Source organism: Sitophilus oryzae, unplaced genomic scaffold (genome assembly GCF_002938485.1).
Source record: "Sitophilus oryzae breed Bouriz unplaced genomic scaffold, Soryzae_2.0 scaffold_465_pilon_pilon, whole genome shotgun sequence".
NCBI lineage: Eukaryota > Metazoa > Arthropoda > Insecta > Coleoptera > Curculionidae > Sitophilus > Sitophilus oryzae.
The window spans coordinates 2,182,731-2,203,688 of NW_022147046.1; the positions used below are offsets into that span (position 1 = coordinate 2,182,731).

The 20,958-nt window shown below is 31.1% G+C and overlaps 2 protein-coding genes across 3 annotated transcripts in view; one reads left to right on the plus strand and one right to left on the minus strand.

Annotated features, from left to right (window-relative positions):
• Positions 1–20,958, plus strand: part of LOC115885877 (sestrin homolog) — a 396,046-nt gene that overhangs the window by 42,302 nt on the left and 332,786 nt on the right. The gene's annotated exons all lie outside the window — the stretch shown is intronic.
• LOC115885885 lies at positions 1,165–19,950 on the minus strand. The gene is made up of 3 exons (XM_030904924.1): positions 19,702–19,950; positions 6,955–7,084; positions 1,165–2,231 (listed from the first exon to the last, which is right to left on the minus strand). Exons 2-3 carry the CDS (start codon positions 7,056–7,058, stop codon positions 2,048–2,050), a joined length of 288 nt encoding a protein of 95 aa, XP_030760784.1. The 5' UTR covers positions 7,059–7,084; positions 19,702–19,950; the 3' UTR covers positions 1,165–2,047.

Sequence of the window (20,958 nt, forward strand, 5' to 3'; positions counted from 1 at the left end):
AATGTTTACGAAATATTGACAGTTGAAAAGCGAAAAATACCTACAATTTTCTGGACCACCTTTTTTGAGACACCCTGTATAACTAGAATTCATTTTAAAAGAGAGTATATGAAAAACCATGCAACTTTTTTATTTAATGTTTTCTTCTAAAACTTGCAGTTAAGGCTGTATGTGGGTGTCAAAATATAATGAATAACCCTGTACATTCAAATTTCATATACCTATGTGAGACAATATACATAAATATATGAATTTACATTAAAATGATCTTCACAACAATAAATCGTAAAAATAGAGGATAATTTAACGTTTTTCTTTTTTCATCTCTTCTCATGGCCTTGGACCATTTTTTTCTGTTTTCGCTCATCCATTACTATTTATAAATATCACTAATTACTAATTATGTATTAATTAACACAAATAACTAAAATTTTGACTCGGATTCAACAGCGTTTAAAAGCAAACTGTGTAGAATAAACACGCGTCTGGCTCCTCTCAACCAGAAGAACGGCGGGTGACGTCACAGCGGCAAGGCGCGGTAGAGAGCGTTTGCCTGGCCATTTAAATTAACAATATTTAATTGTTTTATATTAGAGGCATTTCTTAACCGATATCAACCATTTTTTTTTGTTCAATTTGTAATTATATGAACTATTTTTTAAAACCATTATTTAAAAACATGCATTTTCCTCATTCATTTTTTAAACAATTTCAAATCTTCCAAATAATATAAAAAGATTTAAAAGTAATAGCTTATAAGTAATTATACAGGGTTGCTGATATGTATGGGAACTGGCGATTATTAGGTAAAATATACGAGGTGCCGCAAAAAGTTAAATATAAAAGTTATAAGGTTTTTAAATGTCTATTAGCGAGTAATAAATTTAAGTATATAGGGTCGTTCATAAAGTCGTGGCACATCAAAGTTTAATTTTTTTAAATGGAACCCCTTGTATATTATTACATATTTCAATTCTTCGTTCAATTCTAAGCAAAAATCGACAAACACACAATGTACCCCAAACCAATCCTTTACGAGTTATTGACTTTTGAAAATATGTATCACTTAAACAATTCGATTTAATGAATTTCGATGTGTTCGGTTTGATTTAACGATGCCATTCTATAGAAACTGTGATACCTACTTAATAATATTTGACATTAGTTTTTAAGTTAGCATTTATAGATGTATAAAATGAGATTATATCAAGTCTGGAAATGACAAAATTTTTGTTTAACATTTCATAATAAAACCTTCATAATTCAGAAATGGTTAAATTTAAGTACATTATGTGTATTACGATAATTGTTGAAAATTGGAGGAAGAATTGAAATATGCAATAATATACAGGGAGTTGCATTTAAAAAAAATTATGTGCCACAACTTTATGACCAATTAGACATTTAAAAACTCTATAACTTTTGTATTTAACTTTTTGCGGTACCTTGTGTATTTTACGTAATAATCAACCGTTCCCATACATATCAGCGACCCTAATAGGTAAATACGGCATGAGCGAAAAAAATCGGCGCTACAATCAGTTATGCTGACCGCGATGTTCATTTGAAAGCCATCTCTAACACTGCTTTTCTGATCGCATTTTATAAATTATAATATATTTTTAATAATTATTAGCTAAATAAACCTTGTATTTGCTGCCATTATTGCCATTTTTTTTCGTTGTTTATGGATTTCAATTTTTTCAAAATATATTGATGCTTAAGTGAGTCTAGATTCATAATGTGTGTTGGTGTGGGTTGTCAAATGAGTGATATTTCTAAATAACGGTGTAATAAATTAAATTTTATACTATTTCTACAGCATACTGTTTTTTTAGTTTATACAATATGTACAATCTTCTTCGTACTATCGTAAAATGTCCACTATCTACCACTCTGTATTATTTTTACGCAATCCGGCAGTTCACGAGCCCAGTATGTGTTGATGATTCCCATCGAAGTGGTGTGATCGAGCTCATACACCGAAAATACGAACATTTGTTCATAATTAGCACGATATAAAGTCAACGATTAAATTATCTAGAGGTCAGTAAAGCGTACCGCCTAGGATATACCAGGGTAGTACTAAAGATACTGTCAGGCACACAATACAAGCCATACTGGTGGTGAAGGCTGTGGGGGTTTGAATTTCCTGCGTCCAAAGTGGTTCCAGGAGTTCATGGGGATTCCTGTGGAACTCCTTTATTTCCACGTCGTGTTTAAATTTCACCCTGTAACGAGAAAAATGTGTTTGAGTAAATTTTATAAAGCCCTTTAAAAATTACCCTGCAAAAACTACTAGCTGGTCAGTAATAATCAATAAGCATGTCAAGAAGTTTATAATCAATAAGCAATGTAAAGGATATCCACTGATGTTGTTTTGTTAAGTATGTTTTAGTATACACTAAGATAAGAGCACATTGTTCGTGTGCACTATGTCAGCACTGTTAATGTTTTTTGTCAGATTCATTGAAACTCGCGTGAGGTTGGCACCATTTTTTCGAAAAATGAACTGGAAATTGGAAGTTCTGAATAAATTTGCAATATTTTTGTAGTTCTTGAAAAATAGTTCTGGTTAATTTCAGATGATATCACTACCAATTTCATGTAGCACCCTTTTTCAATTCTTCAAAAAGTTAATAAATCAGGGAGTGGGGGTGGGGGGGGCGGTGGTCGATTTTTCAACCAAAGACTGTTATGTATAAACTGATTGTATCGTCCAATCTAAGAAAAAAGAGTAAGTTCATTTTGATTATCTCTATTCGCTCTCTACTCTAAAATATGCCTATATCAAATAAATCAAATTTTGTTTTTCGAGAAACTCGCATCTAATGAGAAATGATCGAAAATATACAGGACATGTTAACAATTTTAGAAAATATCATCTGAGCCGTAAATGTGGTGCACTAAATAAAAATAAATAAACGTGACAGATACATTTGTTTCTATATTTTTAAATTTTTATCGCACCAAATTTGCATAGAAAATGCTTAGACGACAATTATTACCTATATGATACACAGCGAACTCAGTGTCACCAATGTGCTTACTGGTCGAATAATCAACCACTTACGTTATCTTTTCGCGCCAATTCGGCGAATGTGGTTATATGGTTGATTAAATGGCCGAGACACGCATAGAAATAAGCATAGGACACAAACTGGGCGATAATACATTTCCACGCGACTGATTAGTTGGTTAAATTAAAGTGGTCGATTTAGCGACCATCAACCTATGTAGGGTTAAGCCGTTGTTATATTTTGTGTAAAATTTCGATATTAAATGTAATTCCGAAATTGTGAGAATTTCCAACAATTTTATTAAAAATTAGAAATACTGACCTGTCAAAAATGAAATACAATGCATTTTTTTATGAAAATAATAAAATTACTTAACGAAATGTAATTAGTTAAAACATTAAATTAAATAATGTTCCTAAAATAAATGATTATCAAAGATATTTAATTATGTTCGTTTGCATAAGACCATGACCTTGATAATAGATAATTTTTTCGACAAAATGATCTTTAGTAAAAAGAAATAACAATATACAATATGTTTTTTATACGGAATTGAACTCTATATTCAAAAATTCATTAAAATTTTGCAAATTTCAAGGTCATTCTGATATTACGTCTGCTTTTTGACATAGATATCAGGACCATGGTACAAAGAATACAAGGTATGATCGATAGCGGCTCCAATTTCGTTCAGTTTGCGCATACCACCTGTGACGTCACTAGGAAAATTAATGAATAAATAAAAAATAAAGAAAGTTGACAGGAGATCTGCATTTTTTGAGGTTATGGTTAAGAATTGTTTATTTTTAAGACTTTTTAGTTCGTTTAATTTAATAATTACTAAAACCAGCAGTTTCAAAAATATATTTAAAAATAATAATTATCTATTAACATGGATTTGGACCATAATAGGTAAGAATACTAAATTTATTTCTATATTCGGTATAAAATTGTTTATTAGGTTTTTAGTTTGCGATGTTTATGGTAAATAATTTTTATGTTCATTGCCTCTGAATTCACATGAGGTCCATGAGGACAGAGATGAGGATATCTATGGAAAAGTAACTACAAGAGGAATTGTTACATCATTTAAAAAATGTTGGGAATTATATTGTTTCCCATCGAAAAGTAGAAAATGTCAATGCAGATGAATGTATTGTAATTGTGATAGAAGTAATTCCAAGGGTGAAGTTTATTATAATTAGTGACCTGTGCTTCTTTTTATATGTAGATGTTTCAGGTTTTGAGAATAAATCGGTTGAACGAAACCCAAAATTTCGAGGAAGTATTTGCATACCCAGAATATGCCCATCAAGGATTATATAGTTCAAATTTCCTTTGATCGTAGGCAATTATTCAATGCAAATTAACTTTTTAAGTGACTGAAATATTCAATAGTTTACAATATGGTATATCACTGTAAAAATATATTACTTTTAGGTACAATTAGGACCAGATACGTTTCAAAAAGTAGAATATTATTTTATATTAAATGAGGTATTGTACCAACAATCAATTTATATTAATACCGCAGATTAAAAAATAACAAAATAAATAGTTCTTTCTTTTATACTACAAAAATAAACTATAGAACACAACAGTATTTAAAAAAAAAGTTATGTCCCGCCGAGATTCGAACTCCGGTCTCTCGCTTCCTAGCCCAACTCCTTACGCACTGCTCCACAGTAACTTACTTAGCGATAATTCAATGACGGTATATAAACAAAAAAACAGGTTTATAACAATACCTTGACGATTTGAACTGGCGCGCGGAGCGTGCTGACCAATAGCGCCTGTTATCACCTGTGATACCTTGTATTCTTTGTACCATGTATCAGGACCAACTAAAGAATTTATTACTAATTTGTCAAACCTTGTCATATAGGATGACATAGGGAGGATAAAGGCGATCTTTTGTATTTGTTTGAGTATTTTCTAGTCTTAAGAATTCATTGTCAATTCAAGTTTTATGATCAAGCGGGCTTTGACTTTGAAATGTAAAAAAAAAATCTAAAGGACTCTCCCAACCATACAGAGAAATGTTTACCGGCTGTTTTTTACCATCATACGCTGTTATTGCACACGTGATCATAAAACTTTTTGATCACATTGTATTTATTCCTTTAGCAGTAAGTTTGGAGTACCTACTTTAAATATGGAATGTAAATTGCTCGGTAATAAATGCGCGAATATAACATTTAAATATTGTTTAATAATAATATTATTTAATACTAATTAGCAGCATAAATGCAATCATGTATATTGTTGTTTATTATGTATGTATATTTTGTTTCGCAGAAAAATAAATTATACTTGTATATCAATAATATATTATGTAAATTGACTGATTTATCCTACCAATGTCATTGAGGTAGGTGTACAATTATTAAAAATAAAAAAAAATATATAATTTTTTTTACTTTTAGACTCTTGATATTCCTAGTGAAAGAAATATTTTTATACATTTAAATAAAAAGAATAAATTGTTTTAATACTTAAAACATATTGAAACTATACATAATTAACATCTTAGTTTTTCATGGTGTATAGTTGTATGTAGAATGTAGAATGTTTAAGGGGGGAGTTAATCACCGCTTACAGATCTATTTTGTGTTCCCCTTTCTTGAGTTATAACGAGTGATAACTCATCATACAGTCTCAGGGCTTTAACAAAAGCCAGTATCTGAGACGGCTCCACAGAGGCCAGCTCTCCATCCTCGATATCAGCTGTACCACAGTTCATGGCACGAATGGTCGTCGTCTCGGCGCACTCAGTGTTAAGGTGTTCTGGTGTTTCCCCATTTTCCCCACAGAATCTGCGAATCTGCATTCGCCGTTATTTCTCAGTTTCAGCCTACTGAGGTGTTCGTTGAGAAGACAGTGTCCTGTTAGAAACCCCGTGACAATCCCAAGATTGTTTTTACTTAAATCAAGGAAAACCTTTGATTTTTCTCGGTTGTAAGTTCTGAGGAAGTTTTTCGAGTGTCTTAGACCGGGGGGTTGGAAGACACCCATTCCATGTTACGGATGGAGTCTTCCAGATTATTCAGTTCCGCTTTCAGTTGGTTCCCGTTTGGAAAACAGAACAGTTCTGGTCCAGTTAGTGAAGTGTTCGCTCCTTTCCTAGCTAGATTATTTGCTTTTTCATTGCCTTCTATCCCTTGGTGTAATCTAAGGTGTTTTCTTTACCTAATTTGTTCAGCTTCTCTAGGCATTCTTTGACCAACTTCGAATTGATGGTTACTGGAGTTGATCGCGTTTAATGCTGCTTGAATATCGGATAGGATGGCAATTTCCTGTTTTCGATAGTTCCTATCTAAGATAAATTGTACGCATCTTTCGATAGCGTAAATTTCTGCTTGAAGGATACTGGGGTAGGTGTCCATTGGTTCGGAGTATTTAGTTTTCGGTCCAAATCCCTGTCCCTGCTTTGGTTTTGGAAGCATCAGTATACCACGTTATGGTATTGTCTTTTATATGCTGAGTAAGCGTTTCTTCCTTCCAATCTCTTTTATTACTCAATACTACAGTGAGGTGTTTCTCAAAGTTGTAAATTCTTGGTATGTCATGGGAGTTGGAGAAGTGAAATTGTCCTTTTGGGGGTGTTCCAAGCCCCTGACCTGAAAATCCTCCCACTACTGTTTCCGTCAATGCCCATTCTAATCATTGCCGCATTGGCATAACTACCGACGACAATGTGCAGTGGTGTTAGGTACAGTTGTAATAAATAGGGTTTTGTTTTTATTAAATATCCTTTTTTAAGCATTCTCACCCCCTCTTTTTTGACGATATACCAAATTTCTCGATAAAATGTGAAAAAATTATAAAAAAAAACATTGGTGTGGGTTCTATGCCCAAAACCAGAGATTAAGTACATCGAAATCAGTGGCGTGTGAAAATGAGTTTATTAGATCCAAATGCTTGATTCTCTTACCTCGAACTTTGTTCCTCACTGATATCCCTCCGCCAGAACATGGGTCCATTTCCATTTTGATCCAGAATCCATTCTGGTTCAGGCACCTTGAAATTTTCAGACATTTTTTTATCGACTATGATGAACAGATCTGGAAAAGAAAATATATCCGTTTATTTTATTTGATAGAAAACTGTTTTAGTGAGTTTGTTCTTTGTTTATTAAGAATAGTAATAGTTGAACAAGTTTTGAAATAACCATAACGCAAATAGAAATGGAAAGATCAATGTTGGGGCTATCTCTGAGAGACAAAGTACCGTATATCGAAGTACGGGGGGGGGGCAGAACAAAAGTCATGGATGCCATAGAGAAAAAAAACTACTTTGAAATGGAATTGGGCTGGGCACATTGCAAGGCTAAACGATGACCGATGGACGAAGAAAATAATAGAATTGAGACCAAGACATGATGCATTCAGGAGCAGAGGCCGTCCTCCAACCAGATGGCATGACGACTTAAGGCGTATCCACCAGTAACTGGATGCAAATGGCTCAAGATAGGGAGTTATAGAGGTAAACGAGTGAGGCCTACGTCCGGTAGTGGACTTTAGTGGCTGCTTGATGATGCTGATGTTGAAACAATCAAAATTTAGCGTAACAGACGAAATATTACCCAACAAAATTATTTATTTATTTATTTTTCATTTCTGGATATTTTTTCAGGATGCATTTTTGAAAAGGTATTTTATGAAATATCTGCAATGATAATATTTTTTAATAAATTTCGTTGTACTGAATGAACCTTCTGTATGATTAGAAGTCCATAAAAAAGGTATTAGAACTATCTGAAATTCCAGTATTAAAAAATATTAGAAATTTTTGAGTTGTTATGATTTTTTTAATGGCTTTTGGCATACGTTTATAAAACATCGTTACATAATGAACACGAACTTTTAACGTCAATACTATGCATACCTATAATTAATTTGTTTTTTGAAAAATACATTACCTGTTGGTGTAAAAAATGTAATTCTGTTTAATTTTGTACATTGCTTGAATACAGGGTGGTTCGAACTGTATTCCGGAAACTTCGGCAGCATATTCTGCAGATGAAAATAAGCAAAAAAGTTCGTATAAATATATATGTCCTAAAATGCTTAGTTTCGGAGATGCAAGGTGCAGAAGATTCATTTTTATTTCGATTTTTTACAAATAATTTATGAAGTAACGCCAATATTTGGATGAGAATTGGTGTGTGGGAGTTTTTTGACATGGGAAAAAAACTACTGAGTAAAAAAATATACATTTACGACTTTTTTCACGTAAAAAAGGTCTCTTGGTAAAAATCGCTACGTGTAATGGTTCTCGAGATATTTGGAATCGAAATTATCAATACCTGTCATCATTGACATAAATTAAACATGTTGACTAAATAGTTGTTAGACTGAAATCATAAATTTGAAATGTTTTTGTGCAAAAAGTTCAATAGAAACTGTTTTATCATCATTTTTTCGCAGAAAAATTTATGATTGATTTAATTTTAAAACATAAAAATTTTCCAAATTTATTGTTTCAGTTAAATCTACAGTGTTTAATTTTTGTCAATAATGACATATATTGACTATTTCCATGCTAAATATCTTGAGAACGTTTGCTCGCAGAGTTTTTTACCAAGAGACATTTTTTACGTAAAACGTCACGGAAATCTATATTTTTCACTCAGTAGTTTTATACAGGTACGGACGAAAAGTTATTATACTTCAAACAGTTAAAGCACATGTAGATGGCGCCCCCTACAAATATGGTCATATTGACATGAAAATCAAATTTCTCATGTCAAAAAACTCCCAGATACCAATTTTCATCCAAATATGGACGTTACTTCAGAAATTATTTGGAAAAAATCGAAATAAAACTGAAATTTCTACACCCTGTATCTTCAAAACTAAGCATTTTCGGACATACATTTATACGAACTTTTTTACTTATTTTTATCTGCAGAATATGCTGCCGAAGTTTCCGGAACACAGTTTGAACCACCCTGTATATCCCGGATTTGTTTAAACCCTTGGGTTCTTTTCTTACTATTTACTTTGATGGCGCCCCCTACAAATATGGTCATATTGACATGAAAATCAAATTTCTCATGTCAAAAAACTCCCAGATACCAATTTTCATCCAAATATGGACGTTACTTTAGAAATTATTTGGAAAAAATCGAAATAAAACTGAAATTTCTACACCCTGTATCTTCAAAACTAAGCATTTTCGGATATACATTTATATGAACTTTTTTACTTATTTTTATCTGCAGAATATGCTGCCGAAGTTTCCGGAATACAGTTCGGACCACCCTGTATATCCCGGATTTGTTTAAACCCTTGGGTTCTTTTCTTACTATTTACTTTATATTTTAAAAGATCTTCTAAATATTTATAAATTTACTTTTTTTTCTAATTTTTAAGTGGAAATTCAACCTTTGTTATGACATGTGATTTTTAAGAAAGGAAAATTTGGAAGATTTTTTAATTAATGCCTTAGAAAATATTTGGATTTTTCTGATGGACCGTTGAAAGTTGAACGGCGAAGCCACATGTATTTTTTTAGGAATACTTTCTATAAATATCCTCAACGATGTGGATATTTCGAAAACTTCAAATAAAAACATAAAACTAATTTGTTCTTGTTATTTTTGCTCCGCCAATTATGTAGCGTAAACAAAACATGGCCCATATTTTAAATTCTTTCTTTGTTCTTTGGAAATATGGCATTTTGGCCATTATTTTTTCAGTCCTGGTACTTAATTTCCAGGCTACGAATATTGTTGAAGTTTTAATAGCTAGAAAGACCAACGAAAAACAAATATTTTAACTTAATATCTACCGGGTAGTACATCGTCGTTGGAAACAGAAAATCCCATGCAAATTTTGAACTGCCAACCTACAGCAATTTCAAATAAAAAGTCATGGTATTTAAGATAATTACAAAAAAAAACTAATTTAAAGTTTTACCATCCTGTAACACTAAAACTATGCATTTCCATATCGATGTTTATAAGAACTTTTTTTTCATATTTTTTGATGAGGATTGAATGAGTACTAATTTAAAACTTTTGCAAGTTAATGATATTAATTTTTTTAAGTTGCTGTTAGTCTTGGATTAAGGTAAATTAATAAAAAATGCGTTTATCTCATTAAGCAGACCGAAATCGACAAAATATCAAGAGCTAACTTTTAATCGGCCATTAAGTCTACACTATTTCTCTAACAAAAGAAAAAATAGTCAGTGGCGTACATTTCTTTTTTTACAAAAATACTCCAGTGATAACCCATATGCACGTCCCTGGTGAATATGTCGACACATTTTTAGCTTTAAAATATGTCCCACTTATAGTAACGTTTACCCTATGGAGGCTAGAAGGAGGAGGCGAATCGACAATGGGCATATTTGAAATTTCTGTCCCTACTTTAAAGCAAGTTTCTCGGTTTGACACCAGAGGCACTGTAAGCGGGTTAGATTGATCATTTGCATTGTTAGAATACGATTTAACTGTGTTTTCACTAGTTTTTTTTAAATTTATAGTTATTTTATTGAACTATTAGCAATGTAACAATGAGTGTGATTAAAAAAAACCCTATATAATAGATCTTGCTTCGTACCTGGCTGTATAAGTGTGACTTACAGTGGAAAAAAGGCAAATAAAGAACGGGGTGAAAGAAACCCAAGCCTTTTCAAAGGTCCTAATGTAAGTGGTATAACTATTTATTTTAAAAAATATGGATAGATGTTAAGAAAAACATTCAAATTATATACTGCCAGTGTACAGATTAATTTTAAATTCAAATTAATAGAGAATATAGCCTAAAATCAACATCTGCGTTACATCTGGTAACAACCTAGGAGGCTTTGTTATAAAATAAAAATAATTTACCTACTAGCTGGTGGCTAAAATTACCTGTTGATATGTATTAACCACCATTTGAACAGTGCTATTGAAAGTTAATTTACGCCAAAGCAATATAGTATTCTAATATAAAATAATTTACTTACCCGAGATGCTTCATTTAAATTGAAAAATAATGTACAGTGGTTGAAGGACTTTTGATTGTGTATATAAACCATTTAGAATAGTTTTTTATGAATAAGCTCTTTAAATTAATATGTAGGTATATTGTAGCAGGTATTTATTTAGAATGCATTTTTTTAAATTATAATTCTTTGTGTTCTTGATATAACTTGTTCCTGTTATATTTTTTTGGTATAGGTGCTAAATTGTATATTAAATTTATATACTGTATATTTTATTTATTAAATTTAGTGGAATTAGTCAGTTAAAAACAAAAGTTGTAATGTATTAATATTGCTAAATAAATAAATATATGATGAAATAAGACAGTGTATATACATATTTACAACTCTTTTAAAATAAATTGAGTTCTTTATTTATTCATTAATATTTTATTTACAAAAATTTACCTTTACAATATATATATATATATATATATATATATATATATATATATATATATATATATATATATATATATATATATATATATATATATATATATATATATATATATATATATATATATATATATATATATAGTCACCTAATATATAATACCGTATGATCGAGAAAAAACGGCGTCAACGATGGCTATGAAATGAAGATCGCTGTCATTTTATATGTAAATTTATATGGGAAATGTCATCGATCGTCATTTCCTAGCCAACTGGACGCCATTTTTTTTCGATCATACGGTATTAGGTGACATTGAATATAATACATCTTGAATTTAATTGTCTACGAAACAGTGACAATTTGCAAAACTTTGCTAATGACATTAAAACTTAAATTCAGAAAATCTAAAGAAAAAACACTATTGGACACGGGAAACATTTCAGCTTAATGTACCTATTTTCTGGTTTCAGCTATAAAAAGTTATGAGATAGATAACACTGATCAAAGGGTGCAACAGTAGTCTTCATCTTCACTTTCCATTGAAGTTATTCCTGATAAAATACTTTTAATTTTCGTGATTCAGTTTCTGTCAATTGCGGTAAAACCACTACTAGTTTGTTACGAAAGTTTTTAATGTTTATTAAAATGATATCACACTGAACTGCTTGTAAACATATCAATTTCAAATGTTTTTATGAAAAACTATTAATAAATCACTAACACAATCACACCATAAACTATTTAATTCGCATTTGTGATCAAGAAACAATTACTGTTTACATCTGGTTTACATCAAATCAAAGGTTGAACTGGTGATATTTGTTGCTGGAAATTCTATCTTTTTTGTACAACAGTTATAGGGAAGATTTATTTTAGCAGTTTATATTTTTCTTCGGTCGTGTATGCACTAAAAAGAACCATATAATGAAACAATTTTATAATAACAACTCAGAAAAAGAATATCTAAAACCGGCATCTGATATAACCTAACTTCTAACTTACTTTTCAAACTCAAATTTAAGGTTTTGTATTCATAATTTTAGCCACGCACATTGTTCAATTAGAAAAAACACGTTTCTAAAAGGTAAATCTGGTAACAATATACCCAAATATTAACTGAACTCTATAATTTGTAACAAAATAGTAATTCTTGCCATAAGAAGCTGTGTATTTCTCAATCTGTTGGATCACATGCGCCCCTAACGGCAATTTTCGAACTTCATTTAGATCTCAAAAACTGGGCCCATAATTTTTGCGTTCGATTCGCCTCCTCCTTCTAGCCTCCATAGTTTACCCCCAAAATTTTTAATTCGAAACGCTAAAAGTGCTTGGAAGAAAATTATAATAAATCGAAAAAATATTAAGACTTTAACACCCTGTAGCTATGAAACAAAGCAGAATCGGACCTATGTTGATATGAAAAATAAATCTTATTTTTACATGAAGAATCTCGCCACGAGAGATGGCACATGTTTTTTGAAAACCCTGTGTAATATTGAAATATTTAAAAAAAAACTAATTGAGGAAAAAAGATTGATGACATCTATTTATTTACATTCATACGATAACGTGGCAGTTAATATTTAATATAATAATCTCAGACAACATGTCTATCATGAAGTCTATCAAAAATCAGAAGAAATAAATTGCACAATTTACTGTCGGAGTATTTTCCGTAAGTGTTTTTTCGTGAATCTTATAGTATGAATGACGGACCATCGATTTGACAGTTGTTATATTTGTTTAAATTTCAATTTAAGTATTTTCTATATCTAATATATAAAATTCTCGTCACGGTTTTACCTCAAAAATATATACAACCCTAAATTTTCACCTCGACCATCAACCCCTATTTTTCAATAGGGGTTGTTTTTTTTTAATTTTTTGCTACCATACTCCTAAACGGCTTAACCGATTTTGATGACATTTTATGTATATTCAATAGGTCTGATAATAGGTTGTTATCTGTTTTTTATACCCCTAAGTGATAAGGGTGGCCCACCCCATATTATCTTTTAATTTTTTGGACAAAATCTTTTATTTTTATTTTTTTATGATTTGGCATTAAAAATACATACAACTGTAAATTGTTATCGTTCTACCATCAATCCCTTTTTTTAATAGCGATATTAGTAATTCAATAATTTTATATTGGTATTTACCCAAATTCAATATACCATTTATTGACCCTTTGGGTATACTATAATATATAAGTCCGGTTCTACAGCGTGATCCGCCTTCCGGTTCCTTGCCGCCATTGCCTTCTGTCCATCCAATCATCGTCTTGTAAATTGCCTTTGCTACCATTGCCTTTGCTACACCCTTTAACCATGTTTCTCGGGGTCTTCCTCGTTTTCGTTTTCCAGTTGGTTATTTCCATTTCATTATATTCTTTGGTAGCCTTTCTTCTCCCATTCTGTTTACATGTCCATACCAGATTAATTGTTTTTTTTTATTTCTTCTACCATGGTTATCTTGTTCTTGTTATTCTTCGTATTTTTTCATTTCGCACTTTTTCCAATTTTGATTTTCTTGCCGATCTTCTGAGAAAGTCCATTTCAATTGCTAAAAGCTTTCCTTCCATGGACTTGCTCATCTGCCATACTTCAGCGCCATAAGTAAGTGTGTTCTTAACTACAGTGTCATATATGCGGGTTTTTGTTAGGTTATATTTTTTTGCCAAAGAATAGAATTTAGTGCCCCTGTAATATTCCTGGCTTTGTTGATTTTGTTATTGATGGTATTGTCGCTTTTTCCATTATTATGTATGTTAGTACCTAGGTATGTGAATTCAGTACATGATTTTATTTTGTTTCCGTTTTCCATTTCTATGTCTTGTCCTTTGTTGCCCACGCATAGATATTCTGTCTTTTTAAAGTTTATTTGCAAACCCCATGCTCCTCATTTAATTTTCTAAACATATACTCAATGTCCTCTACATCTTGGGCCAGTATTACTTGATCGTCGGCATAGTGAATGGTATATTATATTGTTTTATTTTCGAGTGGTATGCCCATTCCACTACATTTTCGTCTCCATTGTTCCAATGCTGCATCTAGGTAAATGTTGAATAAAATTGGAGATATACCACATCCTTGTCGGAGGCCCTTACTTATATTAAATGATGTTGCGAGTTCGTCACCAGATAATAATAAAATTATTAAATTATTAAATATAAATATAATAAAATTATTAATTAAATCATGCACCAGATAAATTCAGTGATTTAGACTTATTATTATTTTTAATATTCATAAAAATATTTTCAATATTCAATTTTATTTTTAATGGACTTGCCGGTGTGCCCGGTTTTGCATTTAGACGCCTGTGACGTGAGCTGTCAATTGCGGAAGATGTTGGAGTTCCAACCCTAGTGTATTTAAAAGATACTTTTCTGTACAATTTATTTTTTTCTTGAATCTTTCCGATATTTTAATAGTTATTCTGCTATTCGACGCGGTGAAGAATCCAACAAATCAGAGACCATTAAAATCGGTCCAGCTGTTCTTGAGTTAACCCGACTTTGTGTTTTATTTAGATTTTTCTATTAAATTTACTACATCAACTTAATGCAAATAAAGGAGGATTCTACTCACATGATAATGATTTGTATATATGCGCACATTTATTATATACAGAAGTATTTATACTTTGGATTTAAGTCGATCGCACTGTCTTGCGATAAGTATTCTGAAGGTTAACTATCGAATGACGTACCTCTAATGCGAAGATTAGTTTATTTTGAAAAAATCACGATTGGTATGAATGTCCTGACAAGTTGCTAGAGATTACTTCGTAATTGTAATGCTCCGTAGATACCCTGCAATCTTTTTTTATATCATTTTATTATGATATGTCTATCTTTAAACGAATTGTTATTATGGTTATAGAGTAGGTATTTGGTTTTAAACTCGATTTTTGATCCCTAGTTATCTGATGTACTATAGGGTTAATAAGTTTGGTGTTTGTAAAATTTGTATTGTTTTGTAAGCTTTATTTTTTACAAGAATTACAGGGTGTTTCACGCAACTGGTCAATTAACAGTTTTTAGGATCTAATTTAGAATGTTTAAATTTTTGAATATTTCAAATTCAAGTTAATTCCAAGTGTTCTTTCTATTTTGTTTCATTTTCTGAAACTTCCGGTAAACCGGAAGTAGATGCCAGTTTGGTTATTTTAGATAGAAACCCTTTCAATTTCGCTTTTCCAACGATTTTTGGTTATACAGGGTGAACCGAAATCACAATTTTATCTGCACATTTTTGAAAAACGGTTCGCACTAAAAAGTATAAATTTGGAGGATGAATGTAACTAGTAATTATACAGGGTGGCGCGCCTATTCGCCTCGGTTGATTATACGAAAACGGAAAGATGTATAGAAACAAAAATTTTTATGTGTATATGTGGTGCGGCAATGTGCATAATTTAAAATTATTTTGAAATATACGGGGTGTTACAGAACTATGATCCATACCAAAGTTATATTTTTCTTATGGAACCCCCCGGTATTTTATTTCATTCTTGGATTCTTGGACCTAAAAAAGGCATTAATTATATGGGTTAAATATGTTTATAATATAATATGTTGAAGAGTATTGCTTTTGAATTAACGAAGTTTTTATGTAAAATAAATATTTAAAATAGACCAGTAATTTCTGATACCCCTGAATACATTAAACGAAGCAACCAACATTTTCAGTAAAGTTTATTTCTCTGGCTTAAAAGTCAGCACAAGAATTAATTCTGAAATGTAATGTACAGGGATTTGACAATCTTTTTTATTATAGCATGCATATTTAAATATCTTTAAATATCTGAAAAACCAAAGCTTGTAAACATATTTAACCCTTATAATAAATGCCTAATTTTGTATCCAAGGATACAAAAACGAAATAAAATACCTGGTGTTACATAAGAAAAAATATAACTTTGCTGTGCATATCTTACTTCTGACCTATCCTGTACATTTCAAAATAATTTTAAATTATGCATATTCTTCAGAATTTAAAATTATGTTACCTTAGTCTTCCGAGAACTAGTGTTCATCCACAAAGGGTATTTACAGTGGTTAGTAAGTTGAAGTTAGGTATGTACCAAAAAAGACATAATTATCTCTAATCTCTACCTTCTTTAAAATGTATGGTAATTACAAAATGCAGTATGACGGGGTCCAGCAAATTTTTTTGTTAAATATGCAAGAGATAACCTAGATTTAAAAAAGATTCATTCCTCCGAAAAAAAAATACTTTTAGTTTTGTTTTTGATTTTTTAACTAAAAAAGTTTGTTATGTTTTTTAAGTTTAGCCCAACTAAATGTTTTCTAAAATTCATTGAGACTTTTTATGCATAGTACTCGTACATCAGTACTATTCTTAAGAAATGTATCCGCTATTTTTTTGCCACCACGCCTGCGTCCTTCATTTGTTGATCAAAATCTGGTCACTTGAATTGTATACAGAGTATTCAAATAGCTACTTCACTTATAACATTTTACTATGTTTTTACCCTGCGTCAAATTTTGAAGGAAAAAAATCTAGTGTATAACAGTCACTTTTGTAACTTTTTTAGATATTTTTTCAACACAGTGCGAAAAAAAATAATGGGTGATTAGGGGTCTCATTAGAACTGCACACTAAATTTGTAAAAAATACTGTAGGCTCATGTCAACATTTACTATGTCTAGTGATGTTAATATTTCAGAAATTTTTGATTGTTGCAGGAAATTTCCGAAACTTTCGGAAACGTTCGGAAATTTATGAAATTTTAGGAATTTTTACAATTTTACATATTTTTTGTTTGATACAATAAAGGAATAAATTAAATAGACATTTGATACCAACATGTAAGTGGAAAAAAAAACAATAAACATAATATTAGTTGTTATATTTTTAATAAACAATACATAACTCATAAAAGTCATAAACATAACACATAACAAAAATCATTGGGTAACATTTGTACTTTGTACATGAACCATGAACTATGACTATGAACTTAAAAAAAAAACAAAAAAGCGCGAAATATAAATTGAAAAAACGTAAAACACAAATAACTGAATTTTTCTATTCCGGAATACTTTCAGGCGCCGAGCTGGTCCCATCTTCATAGGGTATTATAGTAGTAGTAGTACTGTCTTCGTCAGTTTCTATTTCCAAATCAGATATATTTGATGTATCATCTGCTTCTGATTCTGAAGGATGCACTTCTACCTCTACGGGTTCTAGTGGTTCTGGAGGAGTTTGATGTTGTTGAATATCATGCTCCATATCCACTTTTTGTTTTTGTAGTAATAATTTATTGTTATGAGCTACGAACATTATTTTGCCGGCTCTTTGTGCAGTTAAAGGCGGGTTCTCACCTGTCAGTTTCGCTGAGGCAGTCTGACTGATTCAGTGATACTGAACAAATAATGAACGTCAGAACACATTTTCATGTTAAATGATCAGTAAATTCGTACTTTCAGTTAAAGTGAAAACCAGTTCTACTTTTTTCATTTTTGACTGATCATTATCGAATAATGAATAGAAACTGAAGCGTGAGAACTACATTTTCGTGATTTGTTCAGTTTACAAGTTAAAGTTAATTAATTATTTTAATGTATATCTCCAAAAAAATCCTTTATGGGTATTTCGCCACTGCACTGCAAGAAAATCTACAAAATAAAATAGTTATTTTTTGTAAACACTTCTGGCGTTAAACCTAAACGGACACTGCTTATAAGAAGTTATGTTTACAGTTATACAAATTGGCTTAACAAAGAAAAAAATGCTTAACGTTTCGGAAAATCTATCGTCGGAAGCAAAAAAATTCAAAGAATAAAGAAAAAAGAACTATTTAAAATATTTAAATTCAAACTATTATGAGAACACGCGTTTTTTAAAGCAGATACGTCTACAAGAAACCGTTGACGTTCTGTTAAAATAGAACGTCAACGGTTTCTTGTAGACGTATCTGCTTTAAAAAAACGTTTTCTTCTTTTCTGATTCACCACTGTAATTCATTTGCTAATTGGAAACAAACTTCGCGAACACCTGGTTTCAATTTTGTTTTAACCATTTTCATGTCTGCGAAATCACCACGTTAAAATGTTTGGACCAACTGAATACTGAATGTAGCAAAACATGAAACGTGTGAACAAATCGTTGATTTTTATTTTTCATTGATAATGAATCAGTCAGACTGCGTCAGCGAAACTGACAAGTGAGAACCCGCCTTAAGCGATTCCTTTTTTTAGTATGGATAAAACTGTAAGTACTGAAACTTCTCTCAGTGGCTGCAGATGACGTTGGTAAAGACAGCAGAGCAACAGCTAAATATTTCAACTGAGTATTTTTACACATTGTTTGCCACCAACTTAGACAGTCTACATTTTTAACTGACATCTAAACATAGTCGAGAGCCCATAAACCCGATTTGGCGCAATAATTTGTTACATCTGTAAAAATGGCTTTCTTATTATTGGCAAACTGAGGACTGAGGATGTTTGTTGGTGATATTGTTGATAGCGGCTATTGATATTCCATAGCGGCTACGTGTTCTTCATTGTTAAGGTGCTCTCCCAGGAAACAGAGGGGTCCAAGAGATTCGCGGCAAAATGCATTGGTTTAAGAGCCATACGTTTTCTATTTTGTAAGGCGGAGAAGCATTCTTTTTCTTCTGATTTAAGAATAGGCATACTTGATACACTATCGTTAAATTTTTGCTCAATGTCTTGAATTTTGAAAAGACATTTCTTGCAAAATTCGGATTTTTGCGAATATTCGCGATTTTGGGACCGAATATTTCGGAAATTTCTGAAATTTCCTGCAAAATTCGAATGGAAATATTCGCTACCAACATCACTAACTATGTCCACTACATTTGACTGTCAAATAACATGGTACCTAACACAAGATATAGTCTTGACCTGGTTAACGTGCTCCCGAATATTTTCGCATTATTATTTTTCACCCTGTATATGATATTTTACGTTTAAAAAATAAAGAATAACAGCTCTACAAACAAAATTGTTTCTTGATACCTTTTACAATATTCATATATTTTAAACCTTCACATACATAAATAAATGATTATGAAATAATTATTTAAATCATTTTACCCTATTTATTTATTGTCTAACCGCACAATAAAATAAATAGTTTAAAATTTCAACTCTACGATTTATTAACAAAAGAAAAGTACTAAGTTAATTTTTAATGTTTTTTAATTAAATTTTAAATTTTCATTCATTTTAATTAATTCATTGTGTGTGAGAATAATAATTTTATTATTTAAGTAACACAATGGCCATATAAGGATACTTACAATAAATATTTCTTGTCCTGGATTATTATTTGTCTTAAAATTTCACTCACTCAATGACACTTCATTCAAAATTTTCGAAAACACTGAGGAAAACCGACAGAAAAATTCAATGACAACAACTGAACCTACTGACGGACTGATGATTATGTTTTTCTCGGCCAACTCGATTTACAAAACTAATTAATGTTTCCGTACACGTTTCAGTCGCTGCGTTGCCAAGTCGTGCCGAATTGTGTCGATTTTGGTACGCGACGCGCTCCTCTTACTTTAGCATATTGTTCGACTTAATACGAAAACGCTGTTGTCAAATTTTGTCGATAATGTTTCTAATAGACTTTTTAGTTAGGTAGGATGTTTTTTTTATGTTTTTTTACCGTAATAGAGGTATGACGTAAATGAGTATAATTAAAGGTGGTTTAGAAATGACAGTTAAATACGAGTATTAATTTGGTAAATTGCATTAGCAAAATTTGTAATTAGTTAAAGTGACAATCACAATGTTAATTTTTTCAGTGTTATTTTTTTTTCTGTGATATACTGTCTCTCGTTATCGTAAATCGAAACCGCGTATATCGATGCAAACTTTTTAGACACACACTATGCAGGGCGAGTCTTAAAATAAGTGTAAATATTATTAGGGATGGTTAGATGGTATATTTCTACCATAGTATAAGGAATTTTCCTTAAACTATGTTTCTACGCCAGAAACACATCTATGAGAGTTTTTTTTGCGCGAAAATAAAATTTCAAAATTTTGTATTTGTGGATATCTTGATAATATTTATGGTAGATTAAATTTAGGAAGGAAAAAACAATAAAAACAGGGATTTTCAAATTTTAAACAAAAAAAAATTTCCGACGTCACAAAAGTAATAATTTTTGCGACGTGATTGTCAATATTAAAAAGTCATTTTAACGCCTAGACATAAAAGTAAAGCACTTTTACGCCTAAGCATAAAAGTACGAATATATTATACAGGGTGGTTCCAAAATGTGTGCCATCTCTCGTGGGAGATTCCTCACGTAAAAATAAGATTTATTTTTCATATCAACATAAGGTCCGATTCTGTTTCATAGCTACAGGGTGTTAAAGTCTTAATAATCTTTTGATTTATTATAATTTTCTTCTAAATACTTTTAGTGATTCAAATGAAATTTTGAGGGTAACAGTTACTATAAGTGCTACATATTTTAATCAAGAATATATTAAAATTTTAACACCCTGTAGCTACTAAACAAAGCAGAATCGGACCTATG

Coding starts and splice junctions, on each gene's coding strand:
- LOC115885885 (XM_030904924.1), bottom strand. CDS start 7,058: ATGTCTGAAAATTTCAAGGTGCCTGAACCAGAATGGATTCTGGATCAA. Junction 2,232..6,954: donor AGTGAGGAACAAAGTTCGAG/GTAAGAGAATCA, acceptor TTCTCGTTACAG/GGTGAAATTTAAACACGACG.